This window comes from Mesoplodon bidens (genome assembly GCF_964165515.1).
Source record: "Mesoplodon bidens genome assembly, chromosome: 3".
Lineage (NCBI taxonomy): Eukaryota > Metazoa > Chordata > Mammalia > Artiodactyla > Ziphiidae > Mesoplodon > Mesoplodon bidens.
The window spans coordinates 170,219,203-170,237,207 of record NC_138178.1 but is presented as its reverse complement, the minus strand read 5'-3'; the positions used below and the strand labels follow the sequence as shown (position 1 = coordinate 170,237,207).

Sequence of the window (18,005 nt, the reverse complement as noted above, 5' to 3'; positions counted from 1 at the left end):
CTTTCCAACCTTTAAGAGGCCTGGGAGAAACAGAATCCCAGGAAAGAGAGCACCCAGGGGACCATATCATCCTCCTACCTGCATAGAAGTGGCCGTGCACGTACAGTTCACATAAGGGTGAGCAGCTATGTGATGGAGGGATGGACCAAAAAAAAAAAAAAAATACGTGCTACCAGCAATCTATTTCATCCAAGCAGATACTCATCAGCACAAGTATTTTCACACACACGCAGTAACTCCAGACGGAAGCAGTTAGTAGAAGAAATGGGACAGGTGTGTTTGTTACAAAAGGATCAGCTCCAGGGAGAGGTGGAAACAGCACCCTGGCTTCCAATCCTGGTCTCCCTGGCTTGCGCTTCCTGGCCCTGTGACCTTGATTAAGTCATTCAGCCTCCCTGGGCCTCAGTTTCCTCATCTGAGCCAGAGAAGAAGGGGAACGCACTTCCTCTGGTGGTCTGGAGACATACTACCCAGCACAGCCTGGACACCAGTTTCGAGGTCACTATATATGAGTCGTCTCCCTCCACCAATGAAGAGTCTGAACCCAGGTTGCATATAGCATTATCGAGACCAAACAGGTCTCCTCCTGCCTGCGTGTCAAGCCCGCATCTGCCTCCCTGATGGCCCAGGAAAGCACCAGGTCTCGAAGGCGCCCGGGCACTTCGGCCTCTAGGCAGGATCTGGGGAACGGGGGAATCCAGGGGTTCAGTAAGAAGCCCCGCAGGCTCTGGGTGGGGGCCGAGCAGGGGGCTCAGAGGCAGCCTCCAGGGCCGTGCGAAGGGGCTTTGTTTCCGCGGCGGAGGGCCTGGCTTACCGAGCAGCGCATCCGGAGGCGGGCGGGGGGGCGCGCGGGGCACGCAGCAGAGCCACAGCCTGGCCCGGGCCCGGGGTGCCTGAGCCGGAGGAAGGCGAAGAGGAGGAGAAAGAGAAGGCTGCCGCCGGCTCCTGCCTCATTCTCCCGGGCAGCGCCGATCAGCTGGGGCTGGCCGCCGGGCGCCGGACCCCGCGCGCGCGGCTCATGTCCTGGTCCGCCGCTCTCGAGGTGTGCGCGCAGCCGGGTAGTCTCCGGGCGGCGCCCCGGGGCTCCTCATGCCCCGCGCCGGGGCTCGGCAGGAGGACCTCGGGGAGGCAGCGCGGAGGAGAAGAGAGGAAGAGAGAGCGTGAGAGCGCGCAGAGCTGCGCCCCGCGGGTCCGGGGGTGGCAGGCACCCAGCAGGACCGCGCCGCCCCACCCACCGCGCCGCTGAGCCCCGCGCCGCGCGCCCGCCCGGTGGGGCGCGGAGCCCCGGAAACTTTAGCACATGGCCGGTCCGGCGGCCGTGGTGGCGGGGGCGGCCGTGGTGGCGGGAGCTTCCCCGGTCTTCCCGCTCCCCCTCCTCCCGCCCCAGCCCCGGCCCCCAAGAGCAGCTTACCGGCGGCGACGGCGACCGCGACACAGTGGGGCGCCCGCCCTGCCGCGCGCAGAGCTGTGCGCACCGGCCGGGAAGGAGGAAGGGGCTGGGTGCGTCGGGGTCCCTGCAAGGGAGGGGCAGCTCGGCGGCGGCGAAACGCTTGGGTTAAGGCGTCCTGGGAGGAGGGGGCGGGCTAGCCTGGGTCCGCAGGCCCGGACGGGGGAGGTTCCGTGCGCCTCCCGCCCCGCAGCGCAGCTGCTGACGACGTGCCCGGGCTTCCCCGGCCCCGGGTCTGCGGAGCCCGCCCTGTTACCTAGCGACTTGCTCTGGGGAGCCCACGCTGACTCGCGACAAGACAGGCTGCGGCAGCCGAGGGAAGGGGAGGGGAGAGGAGGGGAGGGGGAGCTCTGGAGGTGGGGGAGGGCGGGTGGCTGCAGCCGGAGCTCCTCCTTCCGCCTCCCCCTCTGCGTTGGGGAGGGCCCGGGGGAGACGTCCTACACACGGCCCCGGAGTATGGGGGTGGCGGGAAGGCCCGCACCGAGGTAGAGGGCGGGTGGGGGAGGCGCGGAGATGCGCCTTACCCTTCGCTAAGGATGCAGCAGCAGGTGGCGGCGACGTGGCCCGTGGAGGCCACCGGCGCGCGTATATGGGCCCGGCCGGGGCAGGAGCGCGAGGAATGTGGCAGTGGGCGCGTGGGTGTGTGTGACAAGCTCCCACCCACGTGGCGTACTTGGGGACCCGAAGACGCGGGTGGCAGAGGAGCCTCCTTCCTCTGGTCTCTCTCACTCCTTCCTGGACATTTTGCTCCTGCGCTGACTGTCTCTTCATCATGGAAGCCCAGGTCGCTCAGCTCCCCTTTCTGAGCTCCTCCTTCCTTCCCCAGAACAAAGGGTGGCCCGGGATGTCGGGGGCAGTTTCGTTGTGATCAAACCAACCCCAGTGTTGGCACCTCCCCGCTCTACCCGACCCTACCCCACCCCTGTATCCAGTTGCTCACATTGGGGGCGGACCCTTTAATCTGGCTCGGGATGCCTTCCTGTTTTGGGATTTGGGGCCCCTCCAATTTCCCACGATATGTATATAGAATGTGCCCTAACTTACTTCACATCTTCCGTAAAATAGAGTGTTCATCCCCAAAGCCTGTAGCTAAATGCTAGCGCCTAAGGTGCCCCACAGATGTGAACATGTATTAGCTGTAAAGCTACAGCCTGTCGCCTGATCCTCTAGGACCTCCCCAAAATACACCCCAAAGCCCAGGAAAGTGGGGCAAGGGTGTGTGAAAGTCCTCATCGCAGGCAGGGACCACTTTTCTGGATGAGGGAGAGGACTTGCCCAGGTCCACTGGGAGCCTCAAAGCAAGCAGAGCCCAGGCCTCCTGATTTCCAAGCTCCCAAACACCACCACTGCCCCTCTTCAGCAGCTGGGTGCAGAGAGGCTCACTTCCCCACTCCTGGGAAGACCGCTCATTCCTGTCACCTCACCCCCCGGACCAAGCCCACAGCCCTTCCTCACCCTACCGTCCTCTCTTCCTCTCTGGTGTGGATATGGGGAGAAAGGGGCAGAAGATGACCCCACAGAGGAGAAGGGGGACCTCTTTGCGCAAGAAAGTTCGCACATCCTAGCAGTGGGTCTCACCAGGGCAGATCCCGTCCCTGAGGGGCTTTGGGAAATACCAGGACCCAAGTGGGTTTTGTTAGCCCCTTGACAGGATTCTTCCTCCAATGATGATGATGATGATGATGATGATGATGATGGCGATGATTCTTACCATAATGATTATTCAGATGTCAGTAACTCTTGTTGAAAAACCCTGCAAACCCATCCAAACAGAAACCTGTATCTTAAGAAACAGAGGCCCAAAGGCAGCAGCACTTTTCTGAGAAAACCACTTTGCATCCCAGCCCATGTGCCAGTTGAGATCCAACATTTTCTAGTGAAATTGGGAGCCACACTTTTGCCCAACCAGTTTTTATGGGTGGTGGCAGCCAGGCAGCTGGTCCACAGAAACTCCAGAAGGACTGTTTCCTGGTGCCATATTGGCAGCCGGCTCTTTCTTCAGCCCAGATTTCCCAATATGCAGGTATAATTGGACATCTGATTTGGTCAGGGAACCCAGTGCTCACAGTAAGTAAAATATCATGCACAAGCAGTATCTGGGCCCCACTATTTCAGGAAACAAGGCAGCCTGGGGGGAAATGCGATTTGACAGTACAAACATCTCATTCACTGTGCACGAAGATTTGAAAAATATTGGCTGCGTCAAAGCCAAAGCCCGCATGTTCATCCTTTACGGTGTGTGTATGGGGGCGGGGCAAGAGGGCAACAGGTGGGGCTTCCTCTGCATCATATTGTTATTCCTCATGCTTTTCTTAATAGAGGTGGGGAATGTATGAGCACGTTAAGATTAAGGAAACCCGTGAATCCCCAGGGCCACATCTTTCCAGGATGTCCATCTGCATGACGGTGGAGGAACGTCTCCCCAAATTTGTAAGGAGCGTTCACTGGAGGTTGGGCAGAATACTAGTCACTAGGGGGGCAAAGATGAATTAGATAAATGCTCTGTCCTCTGAATCCTCCTCGAGACATTTATAGAGGGCTTAACTCATGCCAGGTATTCTGGGTACTGAGGGCTTTATCTATAAGTGCTAATTTTAACTTCATTAACCCTTCTCTGCAGGATGCTCCAAAAGGTTATATATAGGTTCCCTAAAGTCGCGTAGCTGGCAAATGAATGGACTTGGGAGCTGCAACCTGGTCTCCAATCCCAGAGGCCATGCTCCTAACCATTTCCCTATTTTGTCTGCCATGGAGACGACACTAATATAGAAAATGTCTGCCTGACATTTAGGATTACAAATGAGATGTGTGTATAAAGTCACCAGGATTTGTTCCTGGAGGAGTCAACTCTCAATAAAGGCTACCTATTGTTATCATCGTTAGACCCTCAATTTTATTTTTGAATTCCTAAGCTCTGTCTTATTGGGATGACCAAGTACTATTCTTGGACACATAGACAGAAGTGATAAAAGTGCAGACATCTGTCTGCAGGACTGCAGCTGGCTGCACAGAGGAGGTGGCATTTGAGTTGGGTCTCCAGGCATGAGTAGGTGTTGGGTATGTGGAGAGGACATGAGCAGGAATGGACTGATCAAGAGGAAGGTATAGGGGAAATTCACAGAGCTATGAATAAGCAGCTCATGTGGGCAGGAGTTAAGACCCAAGACAGGGAAGCAAGAGGATGGACAGGAGCTGTGGAGACCACTGTTTCTGAGTGCTGGTCCCCTCCCTGAAGGCACAAGCAAGGACATCTTTTGAGCTGAGGCTGTGGGGTGGTGAGTGGGGAGGGACAATGCGGCAGAGAGCCAGAGAGAGGACCCAGCCTCCAGGCAGCCACCAGGCAAAGGTTTACTGGCCGTGCTTGACGGGGGCACCTCCCATCACTCATAGGGGAAATGGGGCCACTCATAGGGCCACCGCGAGGGCCAGAGCCCACGGCATGGGTCACTAAGTGCGAGAGCGGGCTTGGCAACGTGTAGTGGGTACACTGTATACACAGGAGGCCTGACTTGTTCACCCATTCTCAGGATTTTTCTTACTACTCATTCATTCATTTGTGTGTTCATTCATTGAATATTATAATATTACATTTAATATTATGTTTATTGAGCATTTACTCTATGCCCAGCACTCTGTTGCCTCTAGGCATTCAGCAGTGAACACACCGTGGTCCCTGCCCTCATTTTACTCACAGTCTAGTGGGGAGACAGACCAGTCAGCAGGGTGGGGTGGCAAGACTGGGGCTCAGTGCTGTGGTGCCTGCAGGCCACGTGGTCGCACAGAAGAGGAGCTCTTCCCTGGATTCAGGGGATTGAGGAAGGTTTCCTTGGTGGGATGATCCCTCAGCCTCAAAGCTGATACCTGGCAGACCTCATGACTGAAACCTGGGGCTTCTGCCTGGGTGGTCTGGTCCTGATGATTGCAGCCTCTGGGATAAGCAGCGTTGGTGCTAACAGGGCGACTGAGATAAAGGATAGGGCCTGTGCAGTGGGGCGAGGGTGTCTTAAAGGACAGGTAAAATGAAACACTGTTTTTGCCTAGAAAAAAAGCCTTTAGGTCTGAATCTTTTGTTTCCAACACCCATATTAACATGGTTATCAAAATAAAATAACTCAGCCAACCACACTTAAGAAGAGGTGAGAGGGGCTTCCCTGGTGGTGCAGTGGTTGAGAGTCCGCCTGCCGATGCAGGGGACGTGGGTCCGTGCCCCGGTCCGGGAAGATCCCACATGCCGCGGAGCGGCTGGGCCCGTGAGCCATGGCCGCTGGGCCTGCGCGTCCGGAGCCTGTGCTCCGCAACGGGAGAGGCCACAACAGTGAGAGGCCGGCGTACCACAAAAAAAAAAAGAAGAGGTGAGAGACTTGGAATTAGGACAACTGAGGAGAGATGGGATCATGGGAGAAAAGGAAACAGATAACTTGGCAAGAGGGTATCATCACCTTAAAGAGATGAAGGACTTTCTTATAGGAGAGGGTTGCATTAGCTCCTACGTGTGGCCCCAAAAGGTTGAACTAGGCCACCGGGGAGACGGTGTTTTCAGGACAAGGAAGGATAACACTTAGATCAATACCTGGCCCTCGGACTACTTTTGTAAACAAAGTTTTATTGGAACATAGCCTGCCCATTCATTCATGTATCGTCTATGGTGCTTTCACGCTACAAAAGCAGACTCGAGTATTTGCCAGAGAGATTGTATGGCCCACGAAGCCTAAATAATTTAGTATCCGGCTCTTTGCAGAACAGTTTGCCAACCCCCTGAATCAGAGCAACCCAGATATCAGGTGAGGTGCTTTGGGAGGGAGGGAGTTCCCCATCACTGGGGGTATTCAGCAAAAGCTGAAGTACTATTAAGCAGTGATGTGGCTAAGAGATTGAGTGAACTTTGAGATCATAAGGATCCAGCAGTTAATGACAATTATTCAAATTTCTGCAGTGCCTGCTGGTCACATAGTCACAACTATTGAAAAATAAATCCATCTTCAGAGCAGCCTCGGTCAGGTCTACAGTGTTTCATCACTGGACCTGAAGTCCATCAAAAAGAGCAATGGCTTCCTCTGCCTGTGTAATATAAGGTAGATGATGGACAGATTCACGCAATCTCAAGGGTGAACATCTGGAGGAAATCTTTTTACACCCAAGCCTCTCTTACAAGGAAGACACACTCACATGTAAGCTCATGGATGAAAGACAGCGTGGATCGTTTCTGGGCCACCAATGTACCCACGAGGCTAAGATGTTCCTCTGTGTTTCAAAAGGATTCGCTACGGAATAAGGTAATTTAGCTTTGTTAGGCTTCTGTTGGGGTCCCTGGGGACGTCATTCAGCAAACTTGGTGCCAGACCTTGAACTGGGCATAGCACCTGCCCTTGAAGAGCTGGTAGCCTGGGCCCCAGCTAGCTCGGCCAGAATGTGATGAGTATCTGATAGATCCCAAAGGCAGGGGGAGACTTACTCGGCCAGGTGCATTTATCCAGCAAAGCAACATTGCTGCACAGCACTATTAACAGAAATTTGTTTTCTTTCCAAGTGGAATTGCAAAGAAAAGCAAAGTGTTCTCTTTAGAGGGAAGAAACGTCTGTGGCCATTTCACTGTCTTGTCCTCAGCTAGGTTGGATATAAACAGAGTCAATTTCCCCACCTCAGCTGTCTTGCAAAACCGTGATGGACACAAGAAAACATTTTCTCATGCAGTAATCCACAGCCTGTGTGCAGAAGCAAAGATTTTCCAACCAGAACAGGAGAAATGCGCTTTATTACAATCCCCTTATGAAGCGCATTGGCAAAGGTGAAATTGATTAAATACTATTCCTAGTGTCCACATGAAGGACTGCTTCCCTGATCCTTACTGGCCCGGTCCAGTTTACACCATGGTGAATTCCAGGTACTGATTTTCCTAAAGCCTTCCTTCCTCTGGGTCTCAAAGTAAAACAACAGCAGCAACAAGCTCATTTCACGTTTTTACATTTCGCATTTTTCTTACTGCTGCTTTTGTTTTCAGGTGACAGTTAGATAATCAAGATATCTAACTGTAGGTTGCCTTTGGCAGGATTTTCAGCTGAGAGACAGACACCCCTAAGAGCTTTCTCCTGAGAAGAATTCAGATGTTATTCAAGCTCTGACACATCCATTCTCAGACACTTAATCATACTCAAAACCCATTTGAACCGAAGTTCCCCTAGCTCTCCAGCTAGGGGGAATCTTAGTGTTTACAGAGAATTTTAAAAGACCACAGAGAATGCTGAGGCCTTCCACCTGTCGATAAACAAAAGAAGTGCCATGGGGGCTTCCCTGGTGGCGCAGTGGTTGGGGGTCCGCCTGCCGATGCAGGGGACGCGGGTTCGTGCCCCGGTCCGGGAAGATCCCACGTGCCGCAGAGCGGCTGGGCCCGAGAGCCATGGCCGCTGAGCCTGCGCGTCCGGAGCCTGTGTCCTGCAACGGGAAAGGCCACAACAGTGAGAGGCCCGCGTACCGCAAAAAAAAAAAAAAAAAAAGAAGTGCCACAGAAAAGGCTCTCAGCGTTCCATGCCTTCACGGGCATCCCTAAGCTGGCTACTCCTTTGTCTTGTCTTCCCCATCCGTTGTCTGCGACATGGATTGTCTAATCTCAATGCTGAGGCCTCATGTCCAACCTCACCTCTGTTCCAGGCCCCAGAGCCCATGATCCTCAACTTTACCCTGTTTTTACCATCTCCCTTAGCCATAGCTTGAATGGCATTGAATTCCTGAGCGAGGGTTGATTGATGTGTGTGTGTGTGTGTGTGTGTTTACAACAACTTGCAATGCAGGGAACAAGGTAATAATAGCCTGGTCCCCAGTTAATTACAAATAAAATGATTCCTAGATATTTTATTGATAGTTACCTGTTGTCAGCATTCTTGGTTGCAGCTCCCAAGGTAAAATTGGAAAGTACTGTTAAATTAATCTCTCCGTGTACATTCGAGCACACATTACCTTATTCCAAGGATTACTATTAATGTAGTAATTTAGTTCTGCTGGGGAAATCTTCCCATAAAAGAGACATTTCCATAAGATTACTAAAAAGGTGAAGGTTGTTTAAGTCATTCTTTCTTCCCTAGTCTCAGCTATCCATAATGTTAATTGCTCTGAAAGCTTACAAATATCCTCCAATGGACCATGGGAAGCCATGGTCATTAAGAGATAACATGTCACAGAGTTGATCCATGATCAGAGACCTTGAACCTGCCCCCGCTCCACCACACACACCCGGTTAGCCATGTCATCTGCTAACGTTAAATACACCATCACAACGTCACCTCAGTCCTGTGCAAGGAAGGAATCTCTTGCCTACAAAGAAGGCAGAAGGTTTCCCACCTTGTCTTTCCTATCAAGATCCTTGCTCAGGCTTTTTATTTGTTCCAACAAATCGGCCAGAGGCTGACTTGGCCTCTTTGAGACTCTGCATAAAACCAAGTCTTGTTCAAGGAAGCTGGTTTCCTTGCAATAGGGTACCTCTAAATGAATAAAGAGGGAGGGGCTTTCGATTGCTTATGAAAAGGTATCTCATAACACACACACATGCCCAATCGCTAGGGTGATTACACGAATAACCTGTTTAGGAAAGTGTCCAAAGATGTTTCATTGATTTAAGAAACCTTTCAAAAGGAATAATCAGGATACATAAATCTCTGCTGAAGTTTCTTCATCATGTTTACAAACACCACTACCACCACCACCACCGTCATCATCATTATCATCATTGCCAGCATTTACCAAACCTCTATACTATGCCAGGCACCTTCACATACATTATTTCAACCTAAAAGTCACAGAAATGCTGCAACTACATCTCATTATCCCCATTTAACAGATGAGGAAACAATGGTCCCAAGATTTTTGATCTTTACAAATGTAAACTTAGCTGATGAATATTTCAAATTTTTACAAGTGTTTACTTTAATGGTCACAGTATATTTATATCTGACCAGCCAAAGCCTATAGCTAATAAAATGCAATGTCTTCTGTGACAGCAATGAACATAAATGCAGAACTCTCAGGGAATAATTTCTCCCTTTTCCGAGAAACAAAACAAGCAGTGGCTGAAAGACTTACCTCTCTGCCTTCTAAATGGCTAGTATTTTAAACGACCGTTATTTCCAGAGTTTACCCACTCCAAACACTTAACCCCTGTACCTGCTTTTGAACCAAGAAAAGATGTCCTTTCATCTCTTATCTGTTGTTTTCTAAACTGTTAAGGTTTAAGTATCAATAACCTTGTTAAAACATCATTGTAATCCATTACATTTTTAGAAATCATTGAATATACAAGTCCAGAGGGTACCTCTCTGCTCGATTCCAACCCACTCCAGTCTTCTGAGGTCCTTTCAAAGATCACTCACTAACTGTGTTTCATAGCAGCTTTTACATTAAAAGAGCAAGTCCTGCGGTTGGCTTGAGTAGGATGGAAAAGGTAGATGAAAGTGTAATCGGTAAAAATGAAAATGCGTTTATGATTTCTCCAACAATCAAATTGCTGCCATTTTAGAGGTGAATGGCATCCTCTATTTGTGTGTGTGTGTGTGTGTGTGTGTGTGTGTGTGTGAGTGTGTATGTGCTTCATCAAATGGCTGGAGAAGTTATAAAGGAGGAGAGATGCAAATGATGGTACAGAAAGCAGCAGGCAGCGATGGGTCTCTCGTGATGACTTTGAGTTAATACTCCTCTGGGGAAGATGGAACAAAAAAAGAAAAAAGATAAAGAAAGCACAAATACAGCAAAATCTGTCCTACAGAGTTAAAATCTGTTGGATCAGCCAAGTTTTTCTGGCAAAGCAGTACAGAATATATGTTTACCCTGTTAATTTTAAATATTACAACTGGATAGTGACTAATATCCAAAGGTTACAATCTGCATTGGGGTTGAAGTGTGATGGAAGAGTGATAAAGAAAATGCAAATTTTTTTTCCACAGTAACCTGGGAAAACACTGCTTTGAAAAACTAGCACAATATTGCCCTTGTTCCCCCTGACATAAAGTAAACTACTTAATATGTATCACAAATCCAACCACAGGACTGGACCCAGGAATTTCTTTGGTGCAGCATTATCGAGAAGCATGTATAGTCAGGGCCAACCTGAGGAACTGAGAGGCTTAAGGCATCTAGAGGGTTTTTGTTTTTTTTTTTTTGCCCTTACCCTGGAGATGAATTTCTGGGAGCAGTTCATGGGGCCACATTGATTGTTTCACTCGGTTGCAAACATGAACAGCTTGTAAACCTTTCTCGAGGGTTATTTTCCTTCTTGTGTGGTTGGTGGTGGTTGAGGTGGCAGCCGTGACCACCACTGATGGAACACCTATCTCTAGACTTGTTGGATGCTGGCACTCCACTCGTTTTATTTAATCCTTCTACCAAATCTGAGAGGTGGTTCATGTATTACCTTCCATCGTAGAGAAGAAAGCCAAAGATCAGAGGTACGAAAAACATACCTAAAGCCACTGCATTAGTTGTCCATTGCTGGGTGAAAAATGACCACAACACTCCATGACTTAAAACACACATTTATTATTTAACAGTTATGGTAGGTCAGAAATATGGGCATGGCTTACATGGGTCCTCTGCTTCATGGTGTCTCACAAAACTGCAACAATGTATCCACCAGGTCTGGGGTCTCATCTGAAGGCTCAACTGGGGAAATATCCACTCCAGGCTTTTTTCCATATTGTTTGTGGCAGAATTTATTTATTTATTTATTTATGGTTACTTTCCATTTACAGTTACTACAAAATATTGGCTATATTCCCCATGTTGTACAGTACAACCTTGAGCCTGTCTTCCACTCAATAGCTTGTGCCTCCCACTCCCCCCTCCCCCTTCCCACCCCCACTGGTAACCACTAGTTTGTTCTCTATTTCCATGAGTCTGCTTCTTCCTTGTTATATTTACTAGTCTGTTGTATTTTTTAGATTCCACATATAAGTGATATCATACAGTATTTGTCTTTCTCTGTCTTATTTCACTTAGCATAATGTCCCCCAAGTCCGTCCATGTTGTTGCAAATCGCAAAATTTTGTTCTTTTTTATGGCTGAGTAGTGTTCCATTGTATACATATACCACATCTTCTTTATCCATTCATCTGTTGATGGACACTCAGGTTATTTCTGTATCTTGGCAATTGTAAATAACGCTGCTATGAACATTGGGGTCCACGTATCTTTTAGAATTAGTGTTTTTGGCTTTCTCAGATAAATACCCAGGAATGGAATCGCTAGGTCAAAGGGTAATTCTATTCTTAGTTTTTTGAGAAACCTCCATACTGTTTTTCACAGTGGCTGCACCAATTTACATCCCCACCAACAATGTAGGAGGGTTCCCTTTTCTCCACATCCTCACCAACATTTGTTATTTGTGTTCTTTTTGATGATAGCCATTCTGACTGGTATACGTGATACTCCATTGTGGTTTTGATTTGCATTTCCCTGATGATTAGTGATGTTGAGCCTGTTAGCCATCTGCATTTTCTTTTTCAAAAAATGTCTATTCAGTTCTTCTGCCCATTTTTAACCAGGTTGTTTGTTTTTTTGATGTTGAGTTATACGAGCTGTTTATATGTGTTGGACATTAATCCCTTTTACTGGTCATATCATTTGCATGTATTTTCTCCCATTCAGTAGGTTTGTTTTGTTGATGGTTTCCTTTGCTGTGAAGAAGCTTTTAAATGTAATTAGGTCTCATTTGTTTATCTTTGCTTTTATTTCCTTTACTTTAGGAGATGGATCCCAACAAATATTGCTGCTATTTATGTCAAAAATGTTCTGTTGTTGGCAGAATTTTAGGTCCCTGAGGGAAGCTGGACTGAGGGCCTCACCTCCTAGCCGCCCACTGGCCAAAGGCTACCCTCATTCCTTGCCACATGGGCCCCTCCAACATTTCAACTGGCTTCCTCAACACTTGCAGGTGGAGAAGGCAATAGAAAGAGTCTGCTAGAGAGATGGCGACCACGATCTTCTGTAACCTAATCACAGAGGTGCCATCCCACTCCCTTTGCTGTAGTCTGTTGGTGAAAAGCAAGTCACAGGCCCTGCCCTCACTCAAGAAGAGGGATTATTCAACGGTGTGAATACCAGGAGGTGGGGCTGCTGGAGACATCCTGGAGTTTGCTCGCCATGCCTACCCATATAGTTCCAGTTGCCTTGATGGCATCTAGTCTCCAGGCTTCTTCTCCTGCTGCTTCTTTCTCCTCACTAGATCTTTCTTACCCTTGGAGGCTCTGCTCCAGTCACACCTCCCTCCAAGAAAACATCTCTGGAAACTCCAGCCTTCCTTTTCCTCTTTTTTCCTGGTGAATTCCTCTAGCATTGATAGCAACAGACGTAGTGACTTTTAACTAATTCTGTTGCAGACCATTTTTCACGTAAACTGTTTGGTGGACTCCTCAGGCATGCTTTCAAGGGTAACATACCCTTAAACCATGCACCTTGTGACCCCAGGGTTCTGCAGAGCTTCCTCAGGGCTGATGTTTTGGGGATACATGGAAGGCAAAATTCTGAACCAAAAGCCCTATGTATAACTAAAAATCCACTTCCCGTATTTTGTATTAGATTGCATTTGAAGAAAGATTCCATGCTAAATAGATATCTGGAAGCCATTTGTCGAAGAAGTAATGTTACAAATGATAAGTTCACAGATAAACCACCACTTATAATATTGTTTCTTTGGGAAAACACATTTAACCATCCAAATATGATCCTACGTAAAGGAGAGGATCCTCAAGAGTTGCTAAGGTGGAGGAAGAAGGAAGGGCAGGGTAATTTATTATTTTAATCTATGTAAGAGAAAGCACTTTTTAAAATTATTATTAGTTTCTGCTTTATACATACACATCTGTTCCCACATCCCTTCCCTCTTGCGTCTCCCTCCCTCCCACCCTCCCTATCCCACCCCTCCAGGCGGTCACAAAACACCGAGCTGATCTCCCTGGAGAAAGCACTTTTTAATATACCTTCTAGGATCCACCCAGCAATGTCCTCTCCATTACTGTCATACCAACTTTATTTCAGGCACTCAGACTTCCTCACCTGAATGATTGCAACAGGTTCCCACCTGGCCTTTTTGCTTCCAACTCATCCTCCATGCTGTAGGGAGAGGGAACCTCCTAAACTAGAATAGTAACCATGTCACTCCCTTACTTAAACCCCTTCAGTGACATCCCCCAGGACAATGGCAAAACTCTTTGTTTGGTCACAAGGTCCACTGTGAACAGTTATCGTTCATGTGAGTCTAATACCTTTTGGAAAACCTGTCTACACTTTGACAGTTCCCACACACGAGGCCCACATGGATGAATGAAAAACAACATCAACAGCAGCTAGGATGCAAACATGCAACCTGGGTTCTTCCAGTCACATTTGCCCATGAGAACTGGATGTGGAAGTATTACATGAGGCATCAGGCTCCACCATAACCCAGGAGATGGTGTATATCAGGCACGACAGAGCAGAATCTGATTCTTCTGGGGCAGCTTCTGGTATCCAGCCTGGGAAGACTGGTGCTGAGTGGTGTGTATTTGCAATCATGACGTTGGCTGGTGTGCTCAGTATTAGTCATGGCTACGTGGTTTCTGACTGCATGGTGTCTTAACCCTGTGAGATAATGAAGGGAGTGGAGTCTATAACTTGCTGGTAAGAACCCTGACCAGTACAAGGCCTTTATTTTCCAGCCCTGACAGATTTTTTCAGCTTCCCTCTTGGCCCTTTCCCCGCAAACTTCGTGCTGTGATCTGACTGCATTTAAAATATGCGGAGTCACCAAACACTTCATTCCGTCTCTGGCTCCTGGGCTTTTTCACATGATAGTCCCTGTGTCTGAGACATTCTTACCTGCCCCTTACTTACATGGATTACTCCTATTCAGTTTTCAGGTTCTACGTTGGTATCATTTTCCCTGGAAATTCTTTCCTGACTCTCAAGTCTGTGTGAAGGTCCCTCTTTGACCTGTACTTCCTCAACTGCAACACATAAACCATTGCATTTTCATAGGCTATTAACTCATCTACATTTACCTTTAAGTTATGGGAAAATAACATGTTTATATTATTCACCCTTTGCAGTGGACAGCTACTGTTCTGCCTGTCCACACCTGCTCTTATTCTGGAAAATATTTTATCTAATTCAGTTAGTAAGAATGGGACTATCTTCTTACTGATTCCAACCTCCCTGCTAATTAGTAGGGTGGAAACCTGATGCAAGCTGGGCTATTCGTAGTCCTCCATTAGTGTTTTTGAACAAGGAAGGTGAAAAACTGGCCTTCAGATCCATTCAGTTTCCAAATTTTGAGATGTGGGTCTGGGGATTTTAGGGGCCATGCCCCTTGTGTTATTTATCTATTGCACAACAAAATACTACAAACCCAAACACATTAAAAGAGCACACATTTATTATTTCAGAGTTCCTGTGGTTCATGAATCTGGGCACAAATTTTCTGGATCTCATCTGACAGCTATAATCAAGGTGTCTGTCAGTGCCCTAGTCTCATCTCTAGTTCAAATGGGGCAGAATCCCTTTCCAAGTCTGTATGGCTGTTGCAGAGCTTGGGTCATTGTAGCCTATAGGATTGGGGTCTTAGTTTGTTGGCTGCTGTTGGCCAGAGGCCACCTTCTGTTCCTCCCTGGTTGTTGGCTGAGGTTGCCCTCAATTCCTTGACACATGAGCCTTTCCAACATGTCCCCTGACTTCATCCAAGCCAGCAAGGGAAAATATGCTAACAAGAAAGATGTTACCATCCTACGTAATATAATCTCAGATGTGACATCCCACCACCTTTGCCATATTCTGATATTTAGAAGCAGGTCACAAGTCCTGCCCACATTCAAGGGGAGATTATACAAGGTTATGAGTGTTCAGAGGTTGATATAATTGAGAATCATCTTAAATTCTGTCTGCCGCACACATTCTGAGCCGAAGAACTCATTTGGAATAGAGCAGAAAGAAGAAAGAAAGAAGACCTGAGGTTTTACAACTCCTCATTCCAATTTTACCTTAGTCCCAGCTGTAATCCTACAAGTTACCGCATTATGATTACCATTTTCCCACATAACCAAGTGTGTTGCTGTCTGTTTTAAATGAAAAGGTTCTAACTAAAATATCGTTGTATTTTTAGAGCCTAGCACAGTACATGGAATATGAAACATGACCCTTAATAATGTTATATTGAGTTAAATTGCGAACCCTGCCACCTGTTCATTATTTTGACAATTTTAAGCCACCAAAACATAGGATGTTGGAGCTTAGAGCCCTCTTGTTCAACTTGCTCATTTTACATTCTGAATAAATGAAGGTTGAGAGAGAACAAGTGAGTAATCTGTCCTTTATCACATAATTAGTCATATAGTGATAGACCCAGAGCAGGTTTCTAAATCCCAACTCTGAGTCTGGCATTACCAGAGGAGGAGAAAACCAGACTCTAAGGTGAAATGATGGGTAATTCAGGACCACAGACAGTGGCTCACACATGCTGTTCCCTCTAAGCAGTTTAGCCTTGATTGGCCAATGGTTTCCTGAATCCATGCAGTAAGGACTGAAATAAAAATATCTGATATACCAAGTAAGAATTTAGATGCGTGAAATTATTAGTTTTGATGTGATTTACAGTTTCTCTATGTATGAGAATCATATATCACATCTCACTTATGGCTATGAGTACATAATTTTCCTTAATGCTTGTCAGACAAGGAATTTAGATTAGCTGCTATTTTTTAACATAGTTTCAGTAATTCTTGATAATCAATTTGTTTCAGAAAGAAATCAGCATTCCTGCAGTTCAATGATCTAAAAATATGCTCTAGGAAAAAAATTATTTTATAGCCTAATGCAGAATGCATGTCTTTTTTGCTGAATAATGTTCTTTGTTTCTGCAGAGGCATGTGCATTCCCCACTGGTTTGGTTCACATAGTTAAAATAGTTGAAATGTTTTGCTTGCTCTTTTTAATACTTGAAGGGTGTCAGCATGCATTTTGGCATAGCTGGAAATAGCCCACAAGGGGTTCTCTTTACAATATTTGAGAAAGGTGATTTCTCAAATTTGCTAGTTGTAGAAAATTGAACATAAATACTTTCAACTGAAAAATACTGCCTGACTTAAACATCTCTGATTCTGTGGTTTTAAGGCACACTGAGCAGGAAAGTGTTTTGTAAACCTTAAAGCACTGTACAAATGCTAGCTGCCCTTGTTAGAAATAATAGTATTATTGTGGTGGAATTTGTTACTAAGAGATGTAGAGTGATACCTTTTCTATTTGACACACACAGAAAGGGTAGCTGCAAACAGGGTAAAATTGTGGACTTCAGTAGAAGAACTTAGGAGAGGACTGTTACAGAACTCACTGGGGGAGGCTCACATTTGAGTCAGCAACGGTTGGGTCCATCTTCCCCAGCAGATGTTGAACTCCTTGAAGTCAAGAACTGTGCTATTCATCTTTCTGTCAGCCCCTTCCCCATGCCAAGTACCAGAATCTCAACAAATGTTCCTTGTTTTGCAGTGAATGCCTTTCCAAGCCGAGTCACCCAAACTAATTAGTTCTGTATGTTGTGAAAGGACCGAATTTGCTTTCTTCACCAAATTACATCTTGTAGCTTTCTTTCCTTTTTCTTTTGGTTTTCTGCAAGATATCCGAAGTTGTAAAACTCCAAAAGGATGCTAATTAGAAGTGAGTGTAACTCACGGAGAAAGCTCTTTAAAATGGCAGACGTGAAGATGAAACATAATAAAAGAATTTGCAAAATGGGTACTTATTTTACTATGTCATGTGGCATTAAATTAAATGCTTTTAATAGAACCACATCTTTCAAAAGCAGCTAGCCACTGCTAGCTGTTTTCATTGTACCTAAGTAAATTGAAATTATTGGCCTATATCGCTGTTACCTGATATGACAGGTTCAACCACACTTAATTTTGAAGGGGAGAAATGATCTGCCTATATCCTGAGTTTTTATTCTTTCTCTTTCTCATCCAGTTGTCAGCTCTGTAGAAAGGAATCTCAAGAAGACCATGAGATTTGTTGGCTGTATCTTTTACTAGCAGTGTAAACTTGGGCAAGAGATTTATCTAAGTTTCAGTTTGTTCATCTGTAAAATTGGGGTAATAGGCTTGCCTCAGAAGCTTCCTAAGAGAATTAAAGAAATCTATGGGGAACACTTTGCAGTATAGCAAGGACCTACCTCTCTTCCTCCTCCCCTCCCTTCCTTCCTTCCTTCTTCCCTCCCTTCCATTCTTCCCGCTCTGCCTTAAAATCATTTTCAGTGTTTCAGCAAGATATACTCTCCTTGAAGGTGGAAGAAAGAATAAAAGAGGAGAATAAAGAGAGAGAGAGAGAAAAGCAAGATGGAAGTAAACCCATAACTTTGCAGACCTCCCTAGTTTGCTTTTATTGGCAGCAATAGAGTAGGTTGGGGAAGAGTCAGAGAAGAGGACGCAGGTGGACTTCAATGGTGGTGTTGAGGGGAGACCAACTGGATTGCAGCCTTGGCTCAGCCCTGACTGTCCATGAGACTTTGGACAAGTCACTTCCCCTCTTTGAGCCTTGGTTTCCTCACCTGTGAAACGGG

At 46.8% G+C, this 18,005-nt stretch overlaps 1 protein-coding gene across 1 annotated transcript in view; it reads right to left on the bottom strand.

Annotated features, from left to right (window-relative positions):
• Positions 1 to 972: 972 nt before the first annotated feature.
• LOC308614131 (germ cell-less protein-like 1) overlaps positions 973 to 18,005 on the bottom strand; it is a gene marked incomplete at both ends in the record, with an annotated part of 55,312 nt that continues 38,279 nt past the window's right edge. The window contains 2 exon segments of the mRNA XM_081228318.1: positions 973 to 1,291; positions 1,412 to 1,514. Coding sequence (XP_081084444.1) covers positions 973 to 1,291; positions 1,412 to 1,514 — 422 coding nt within the window.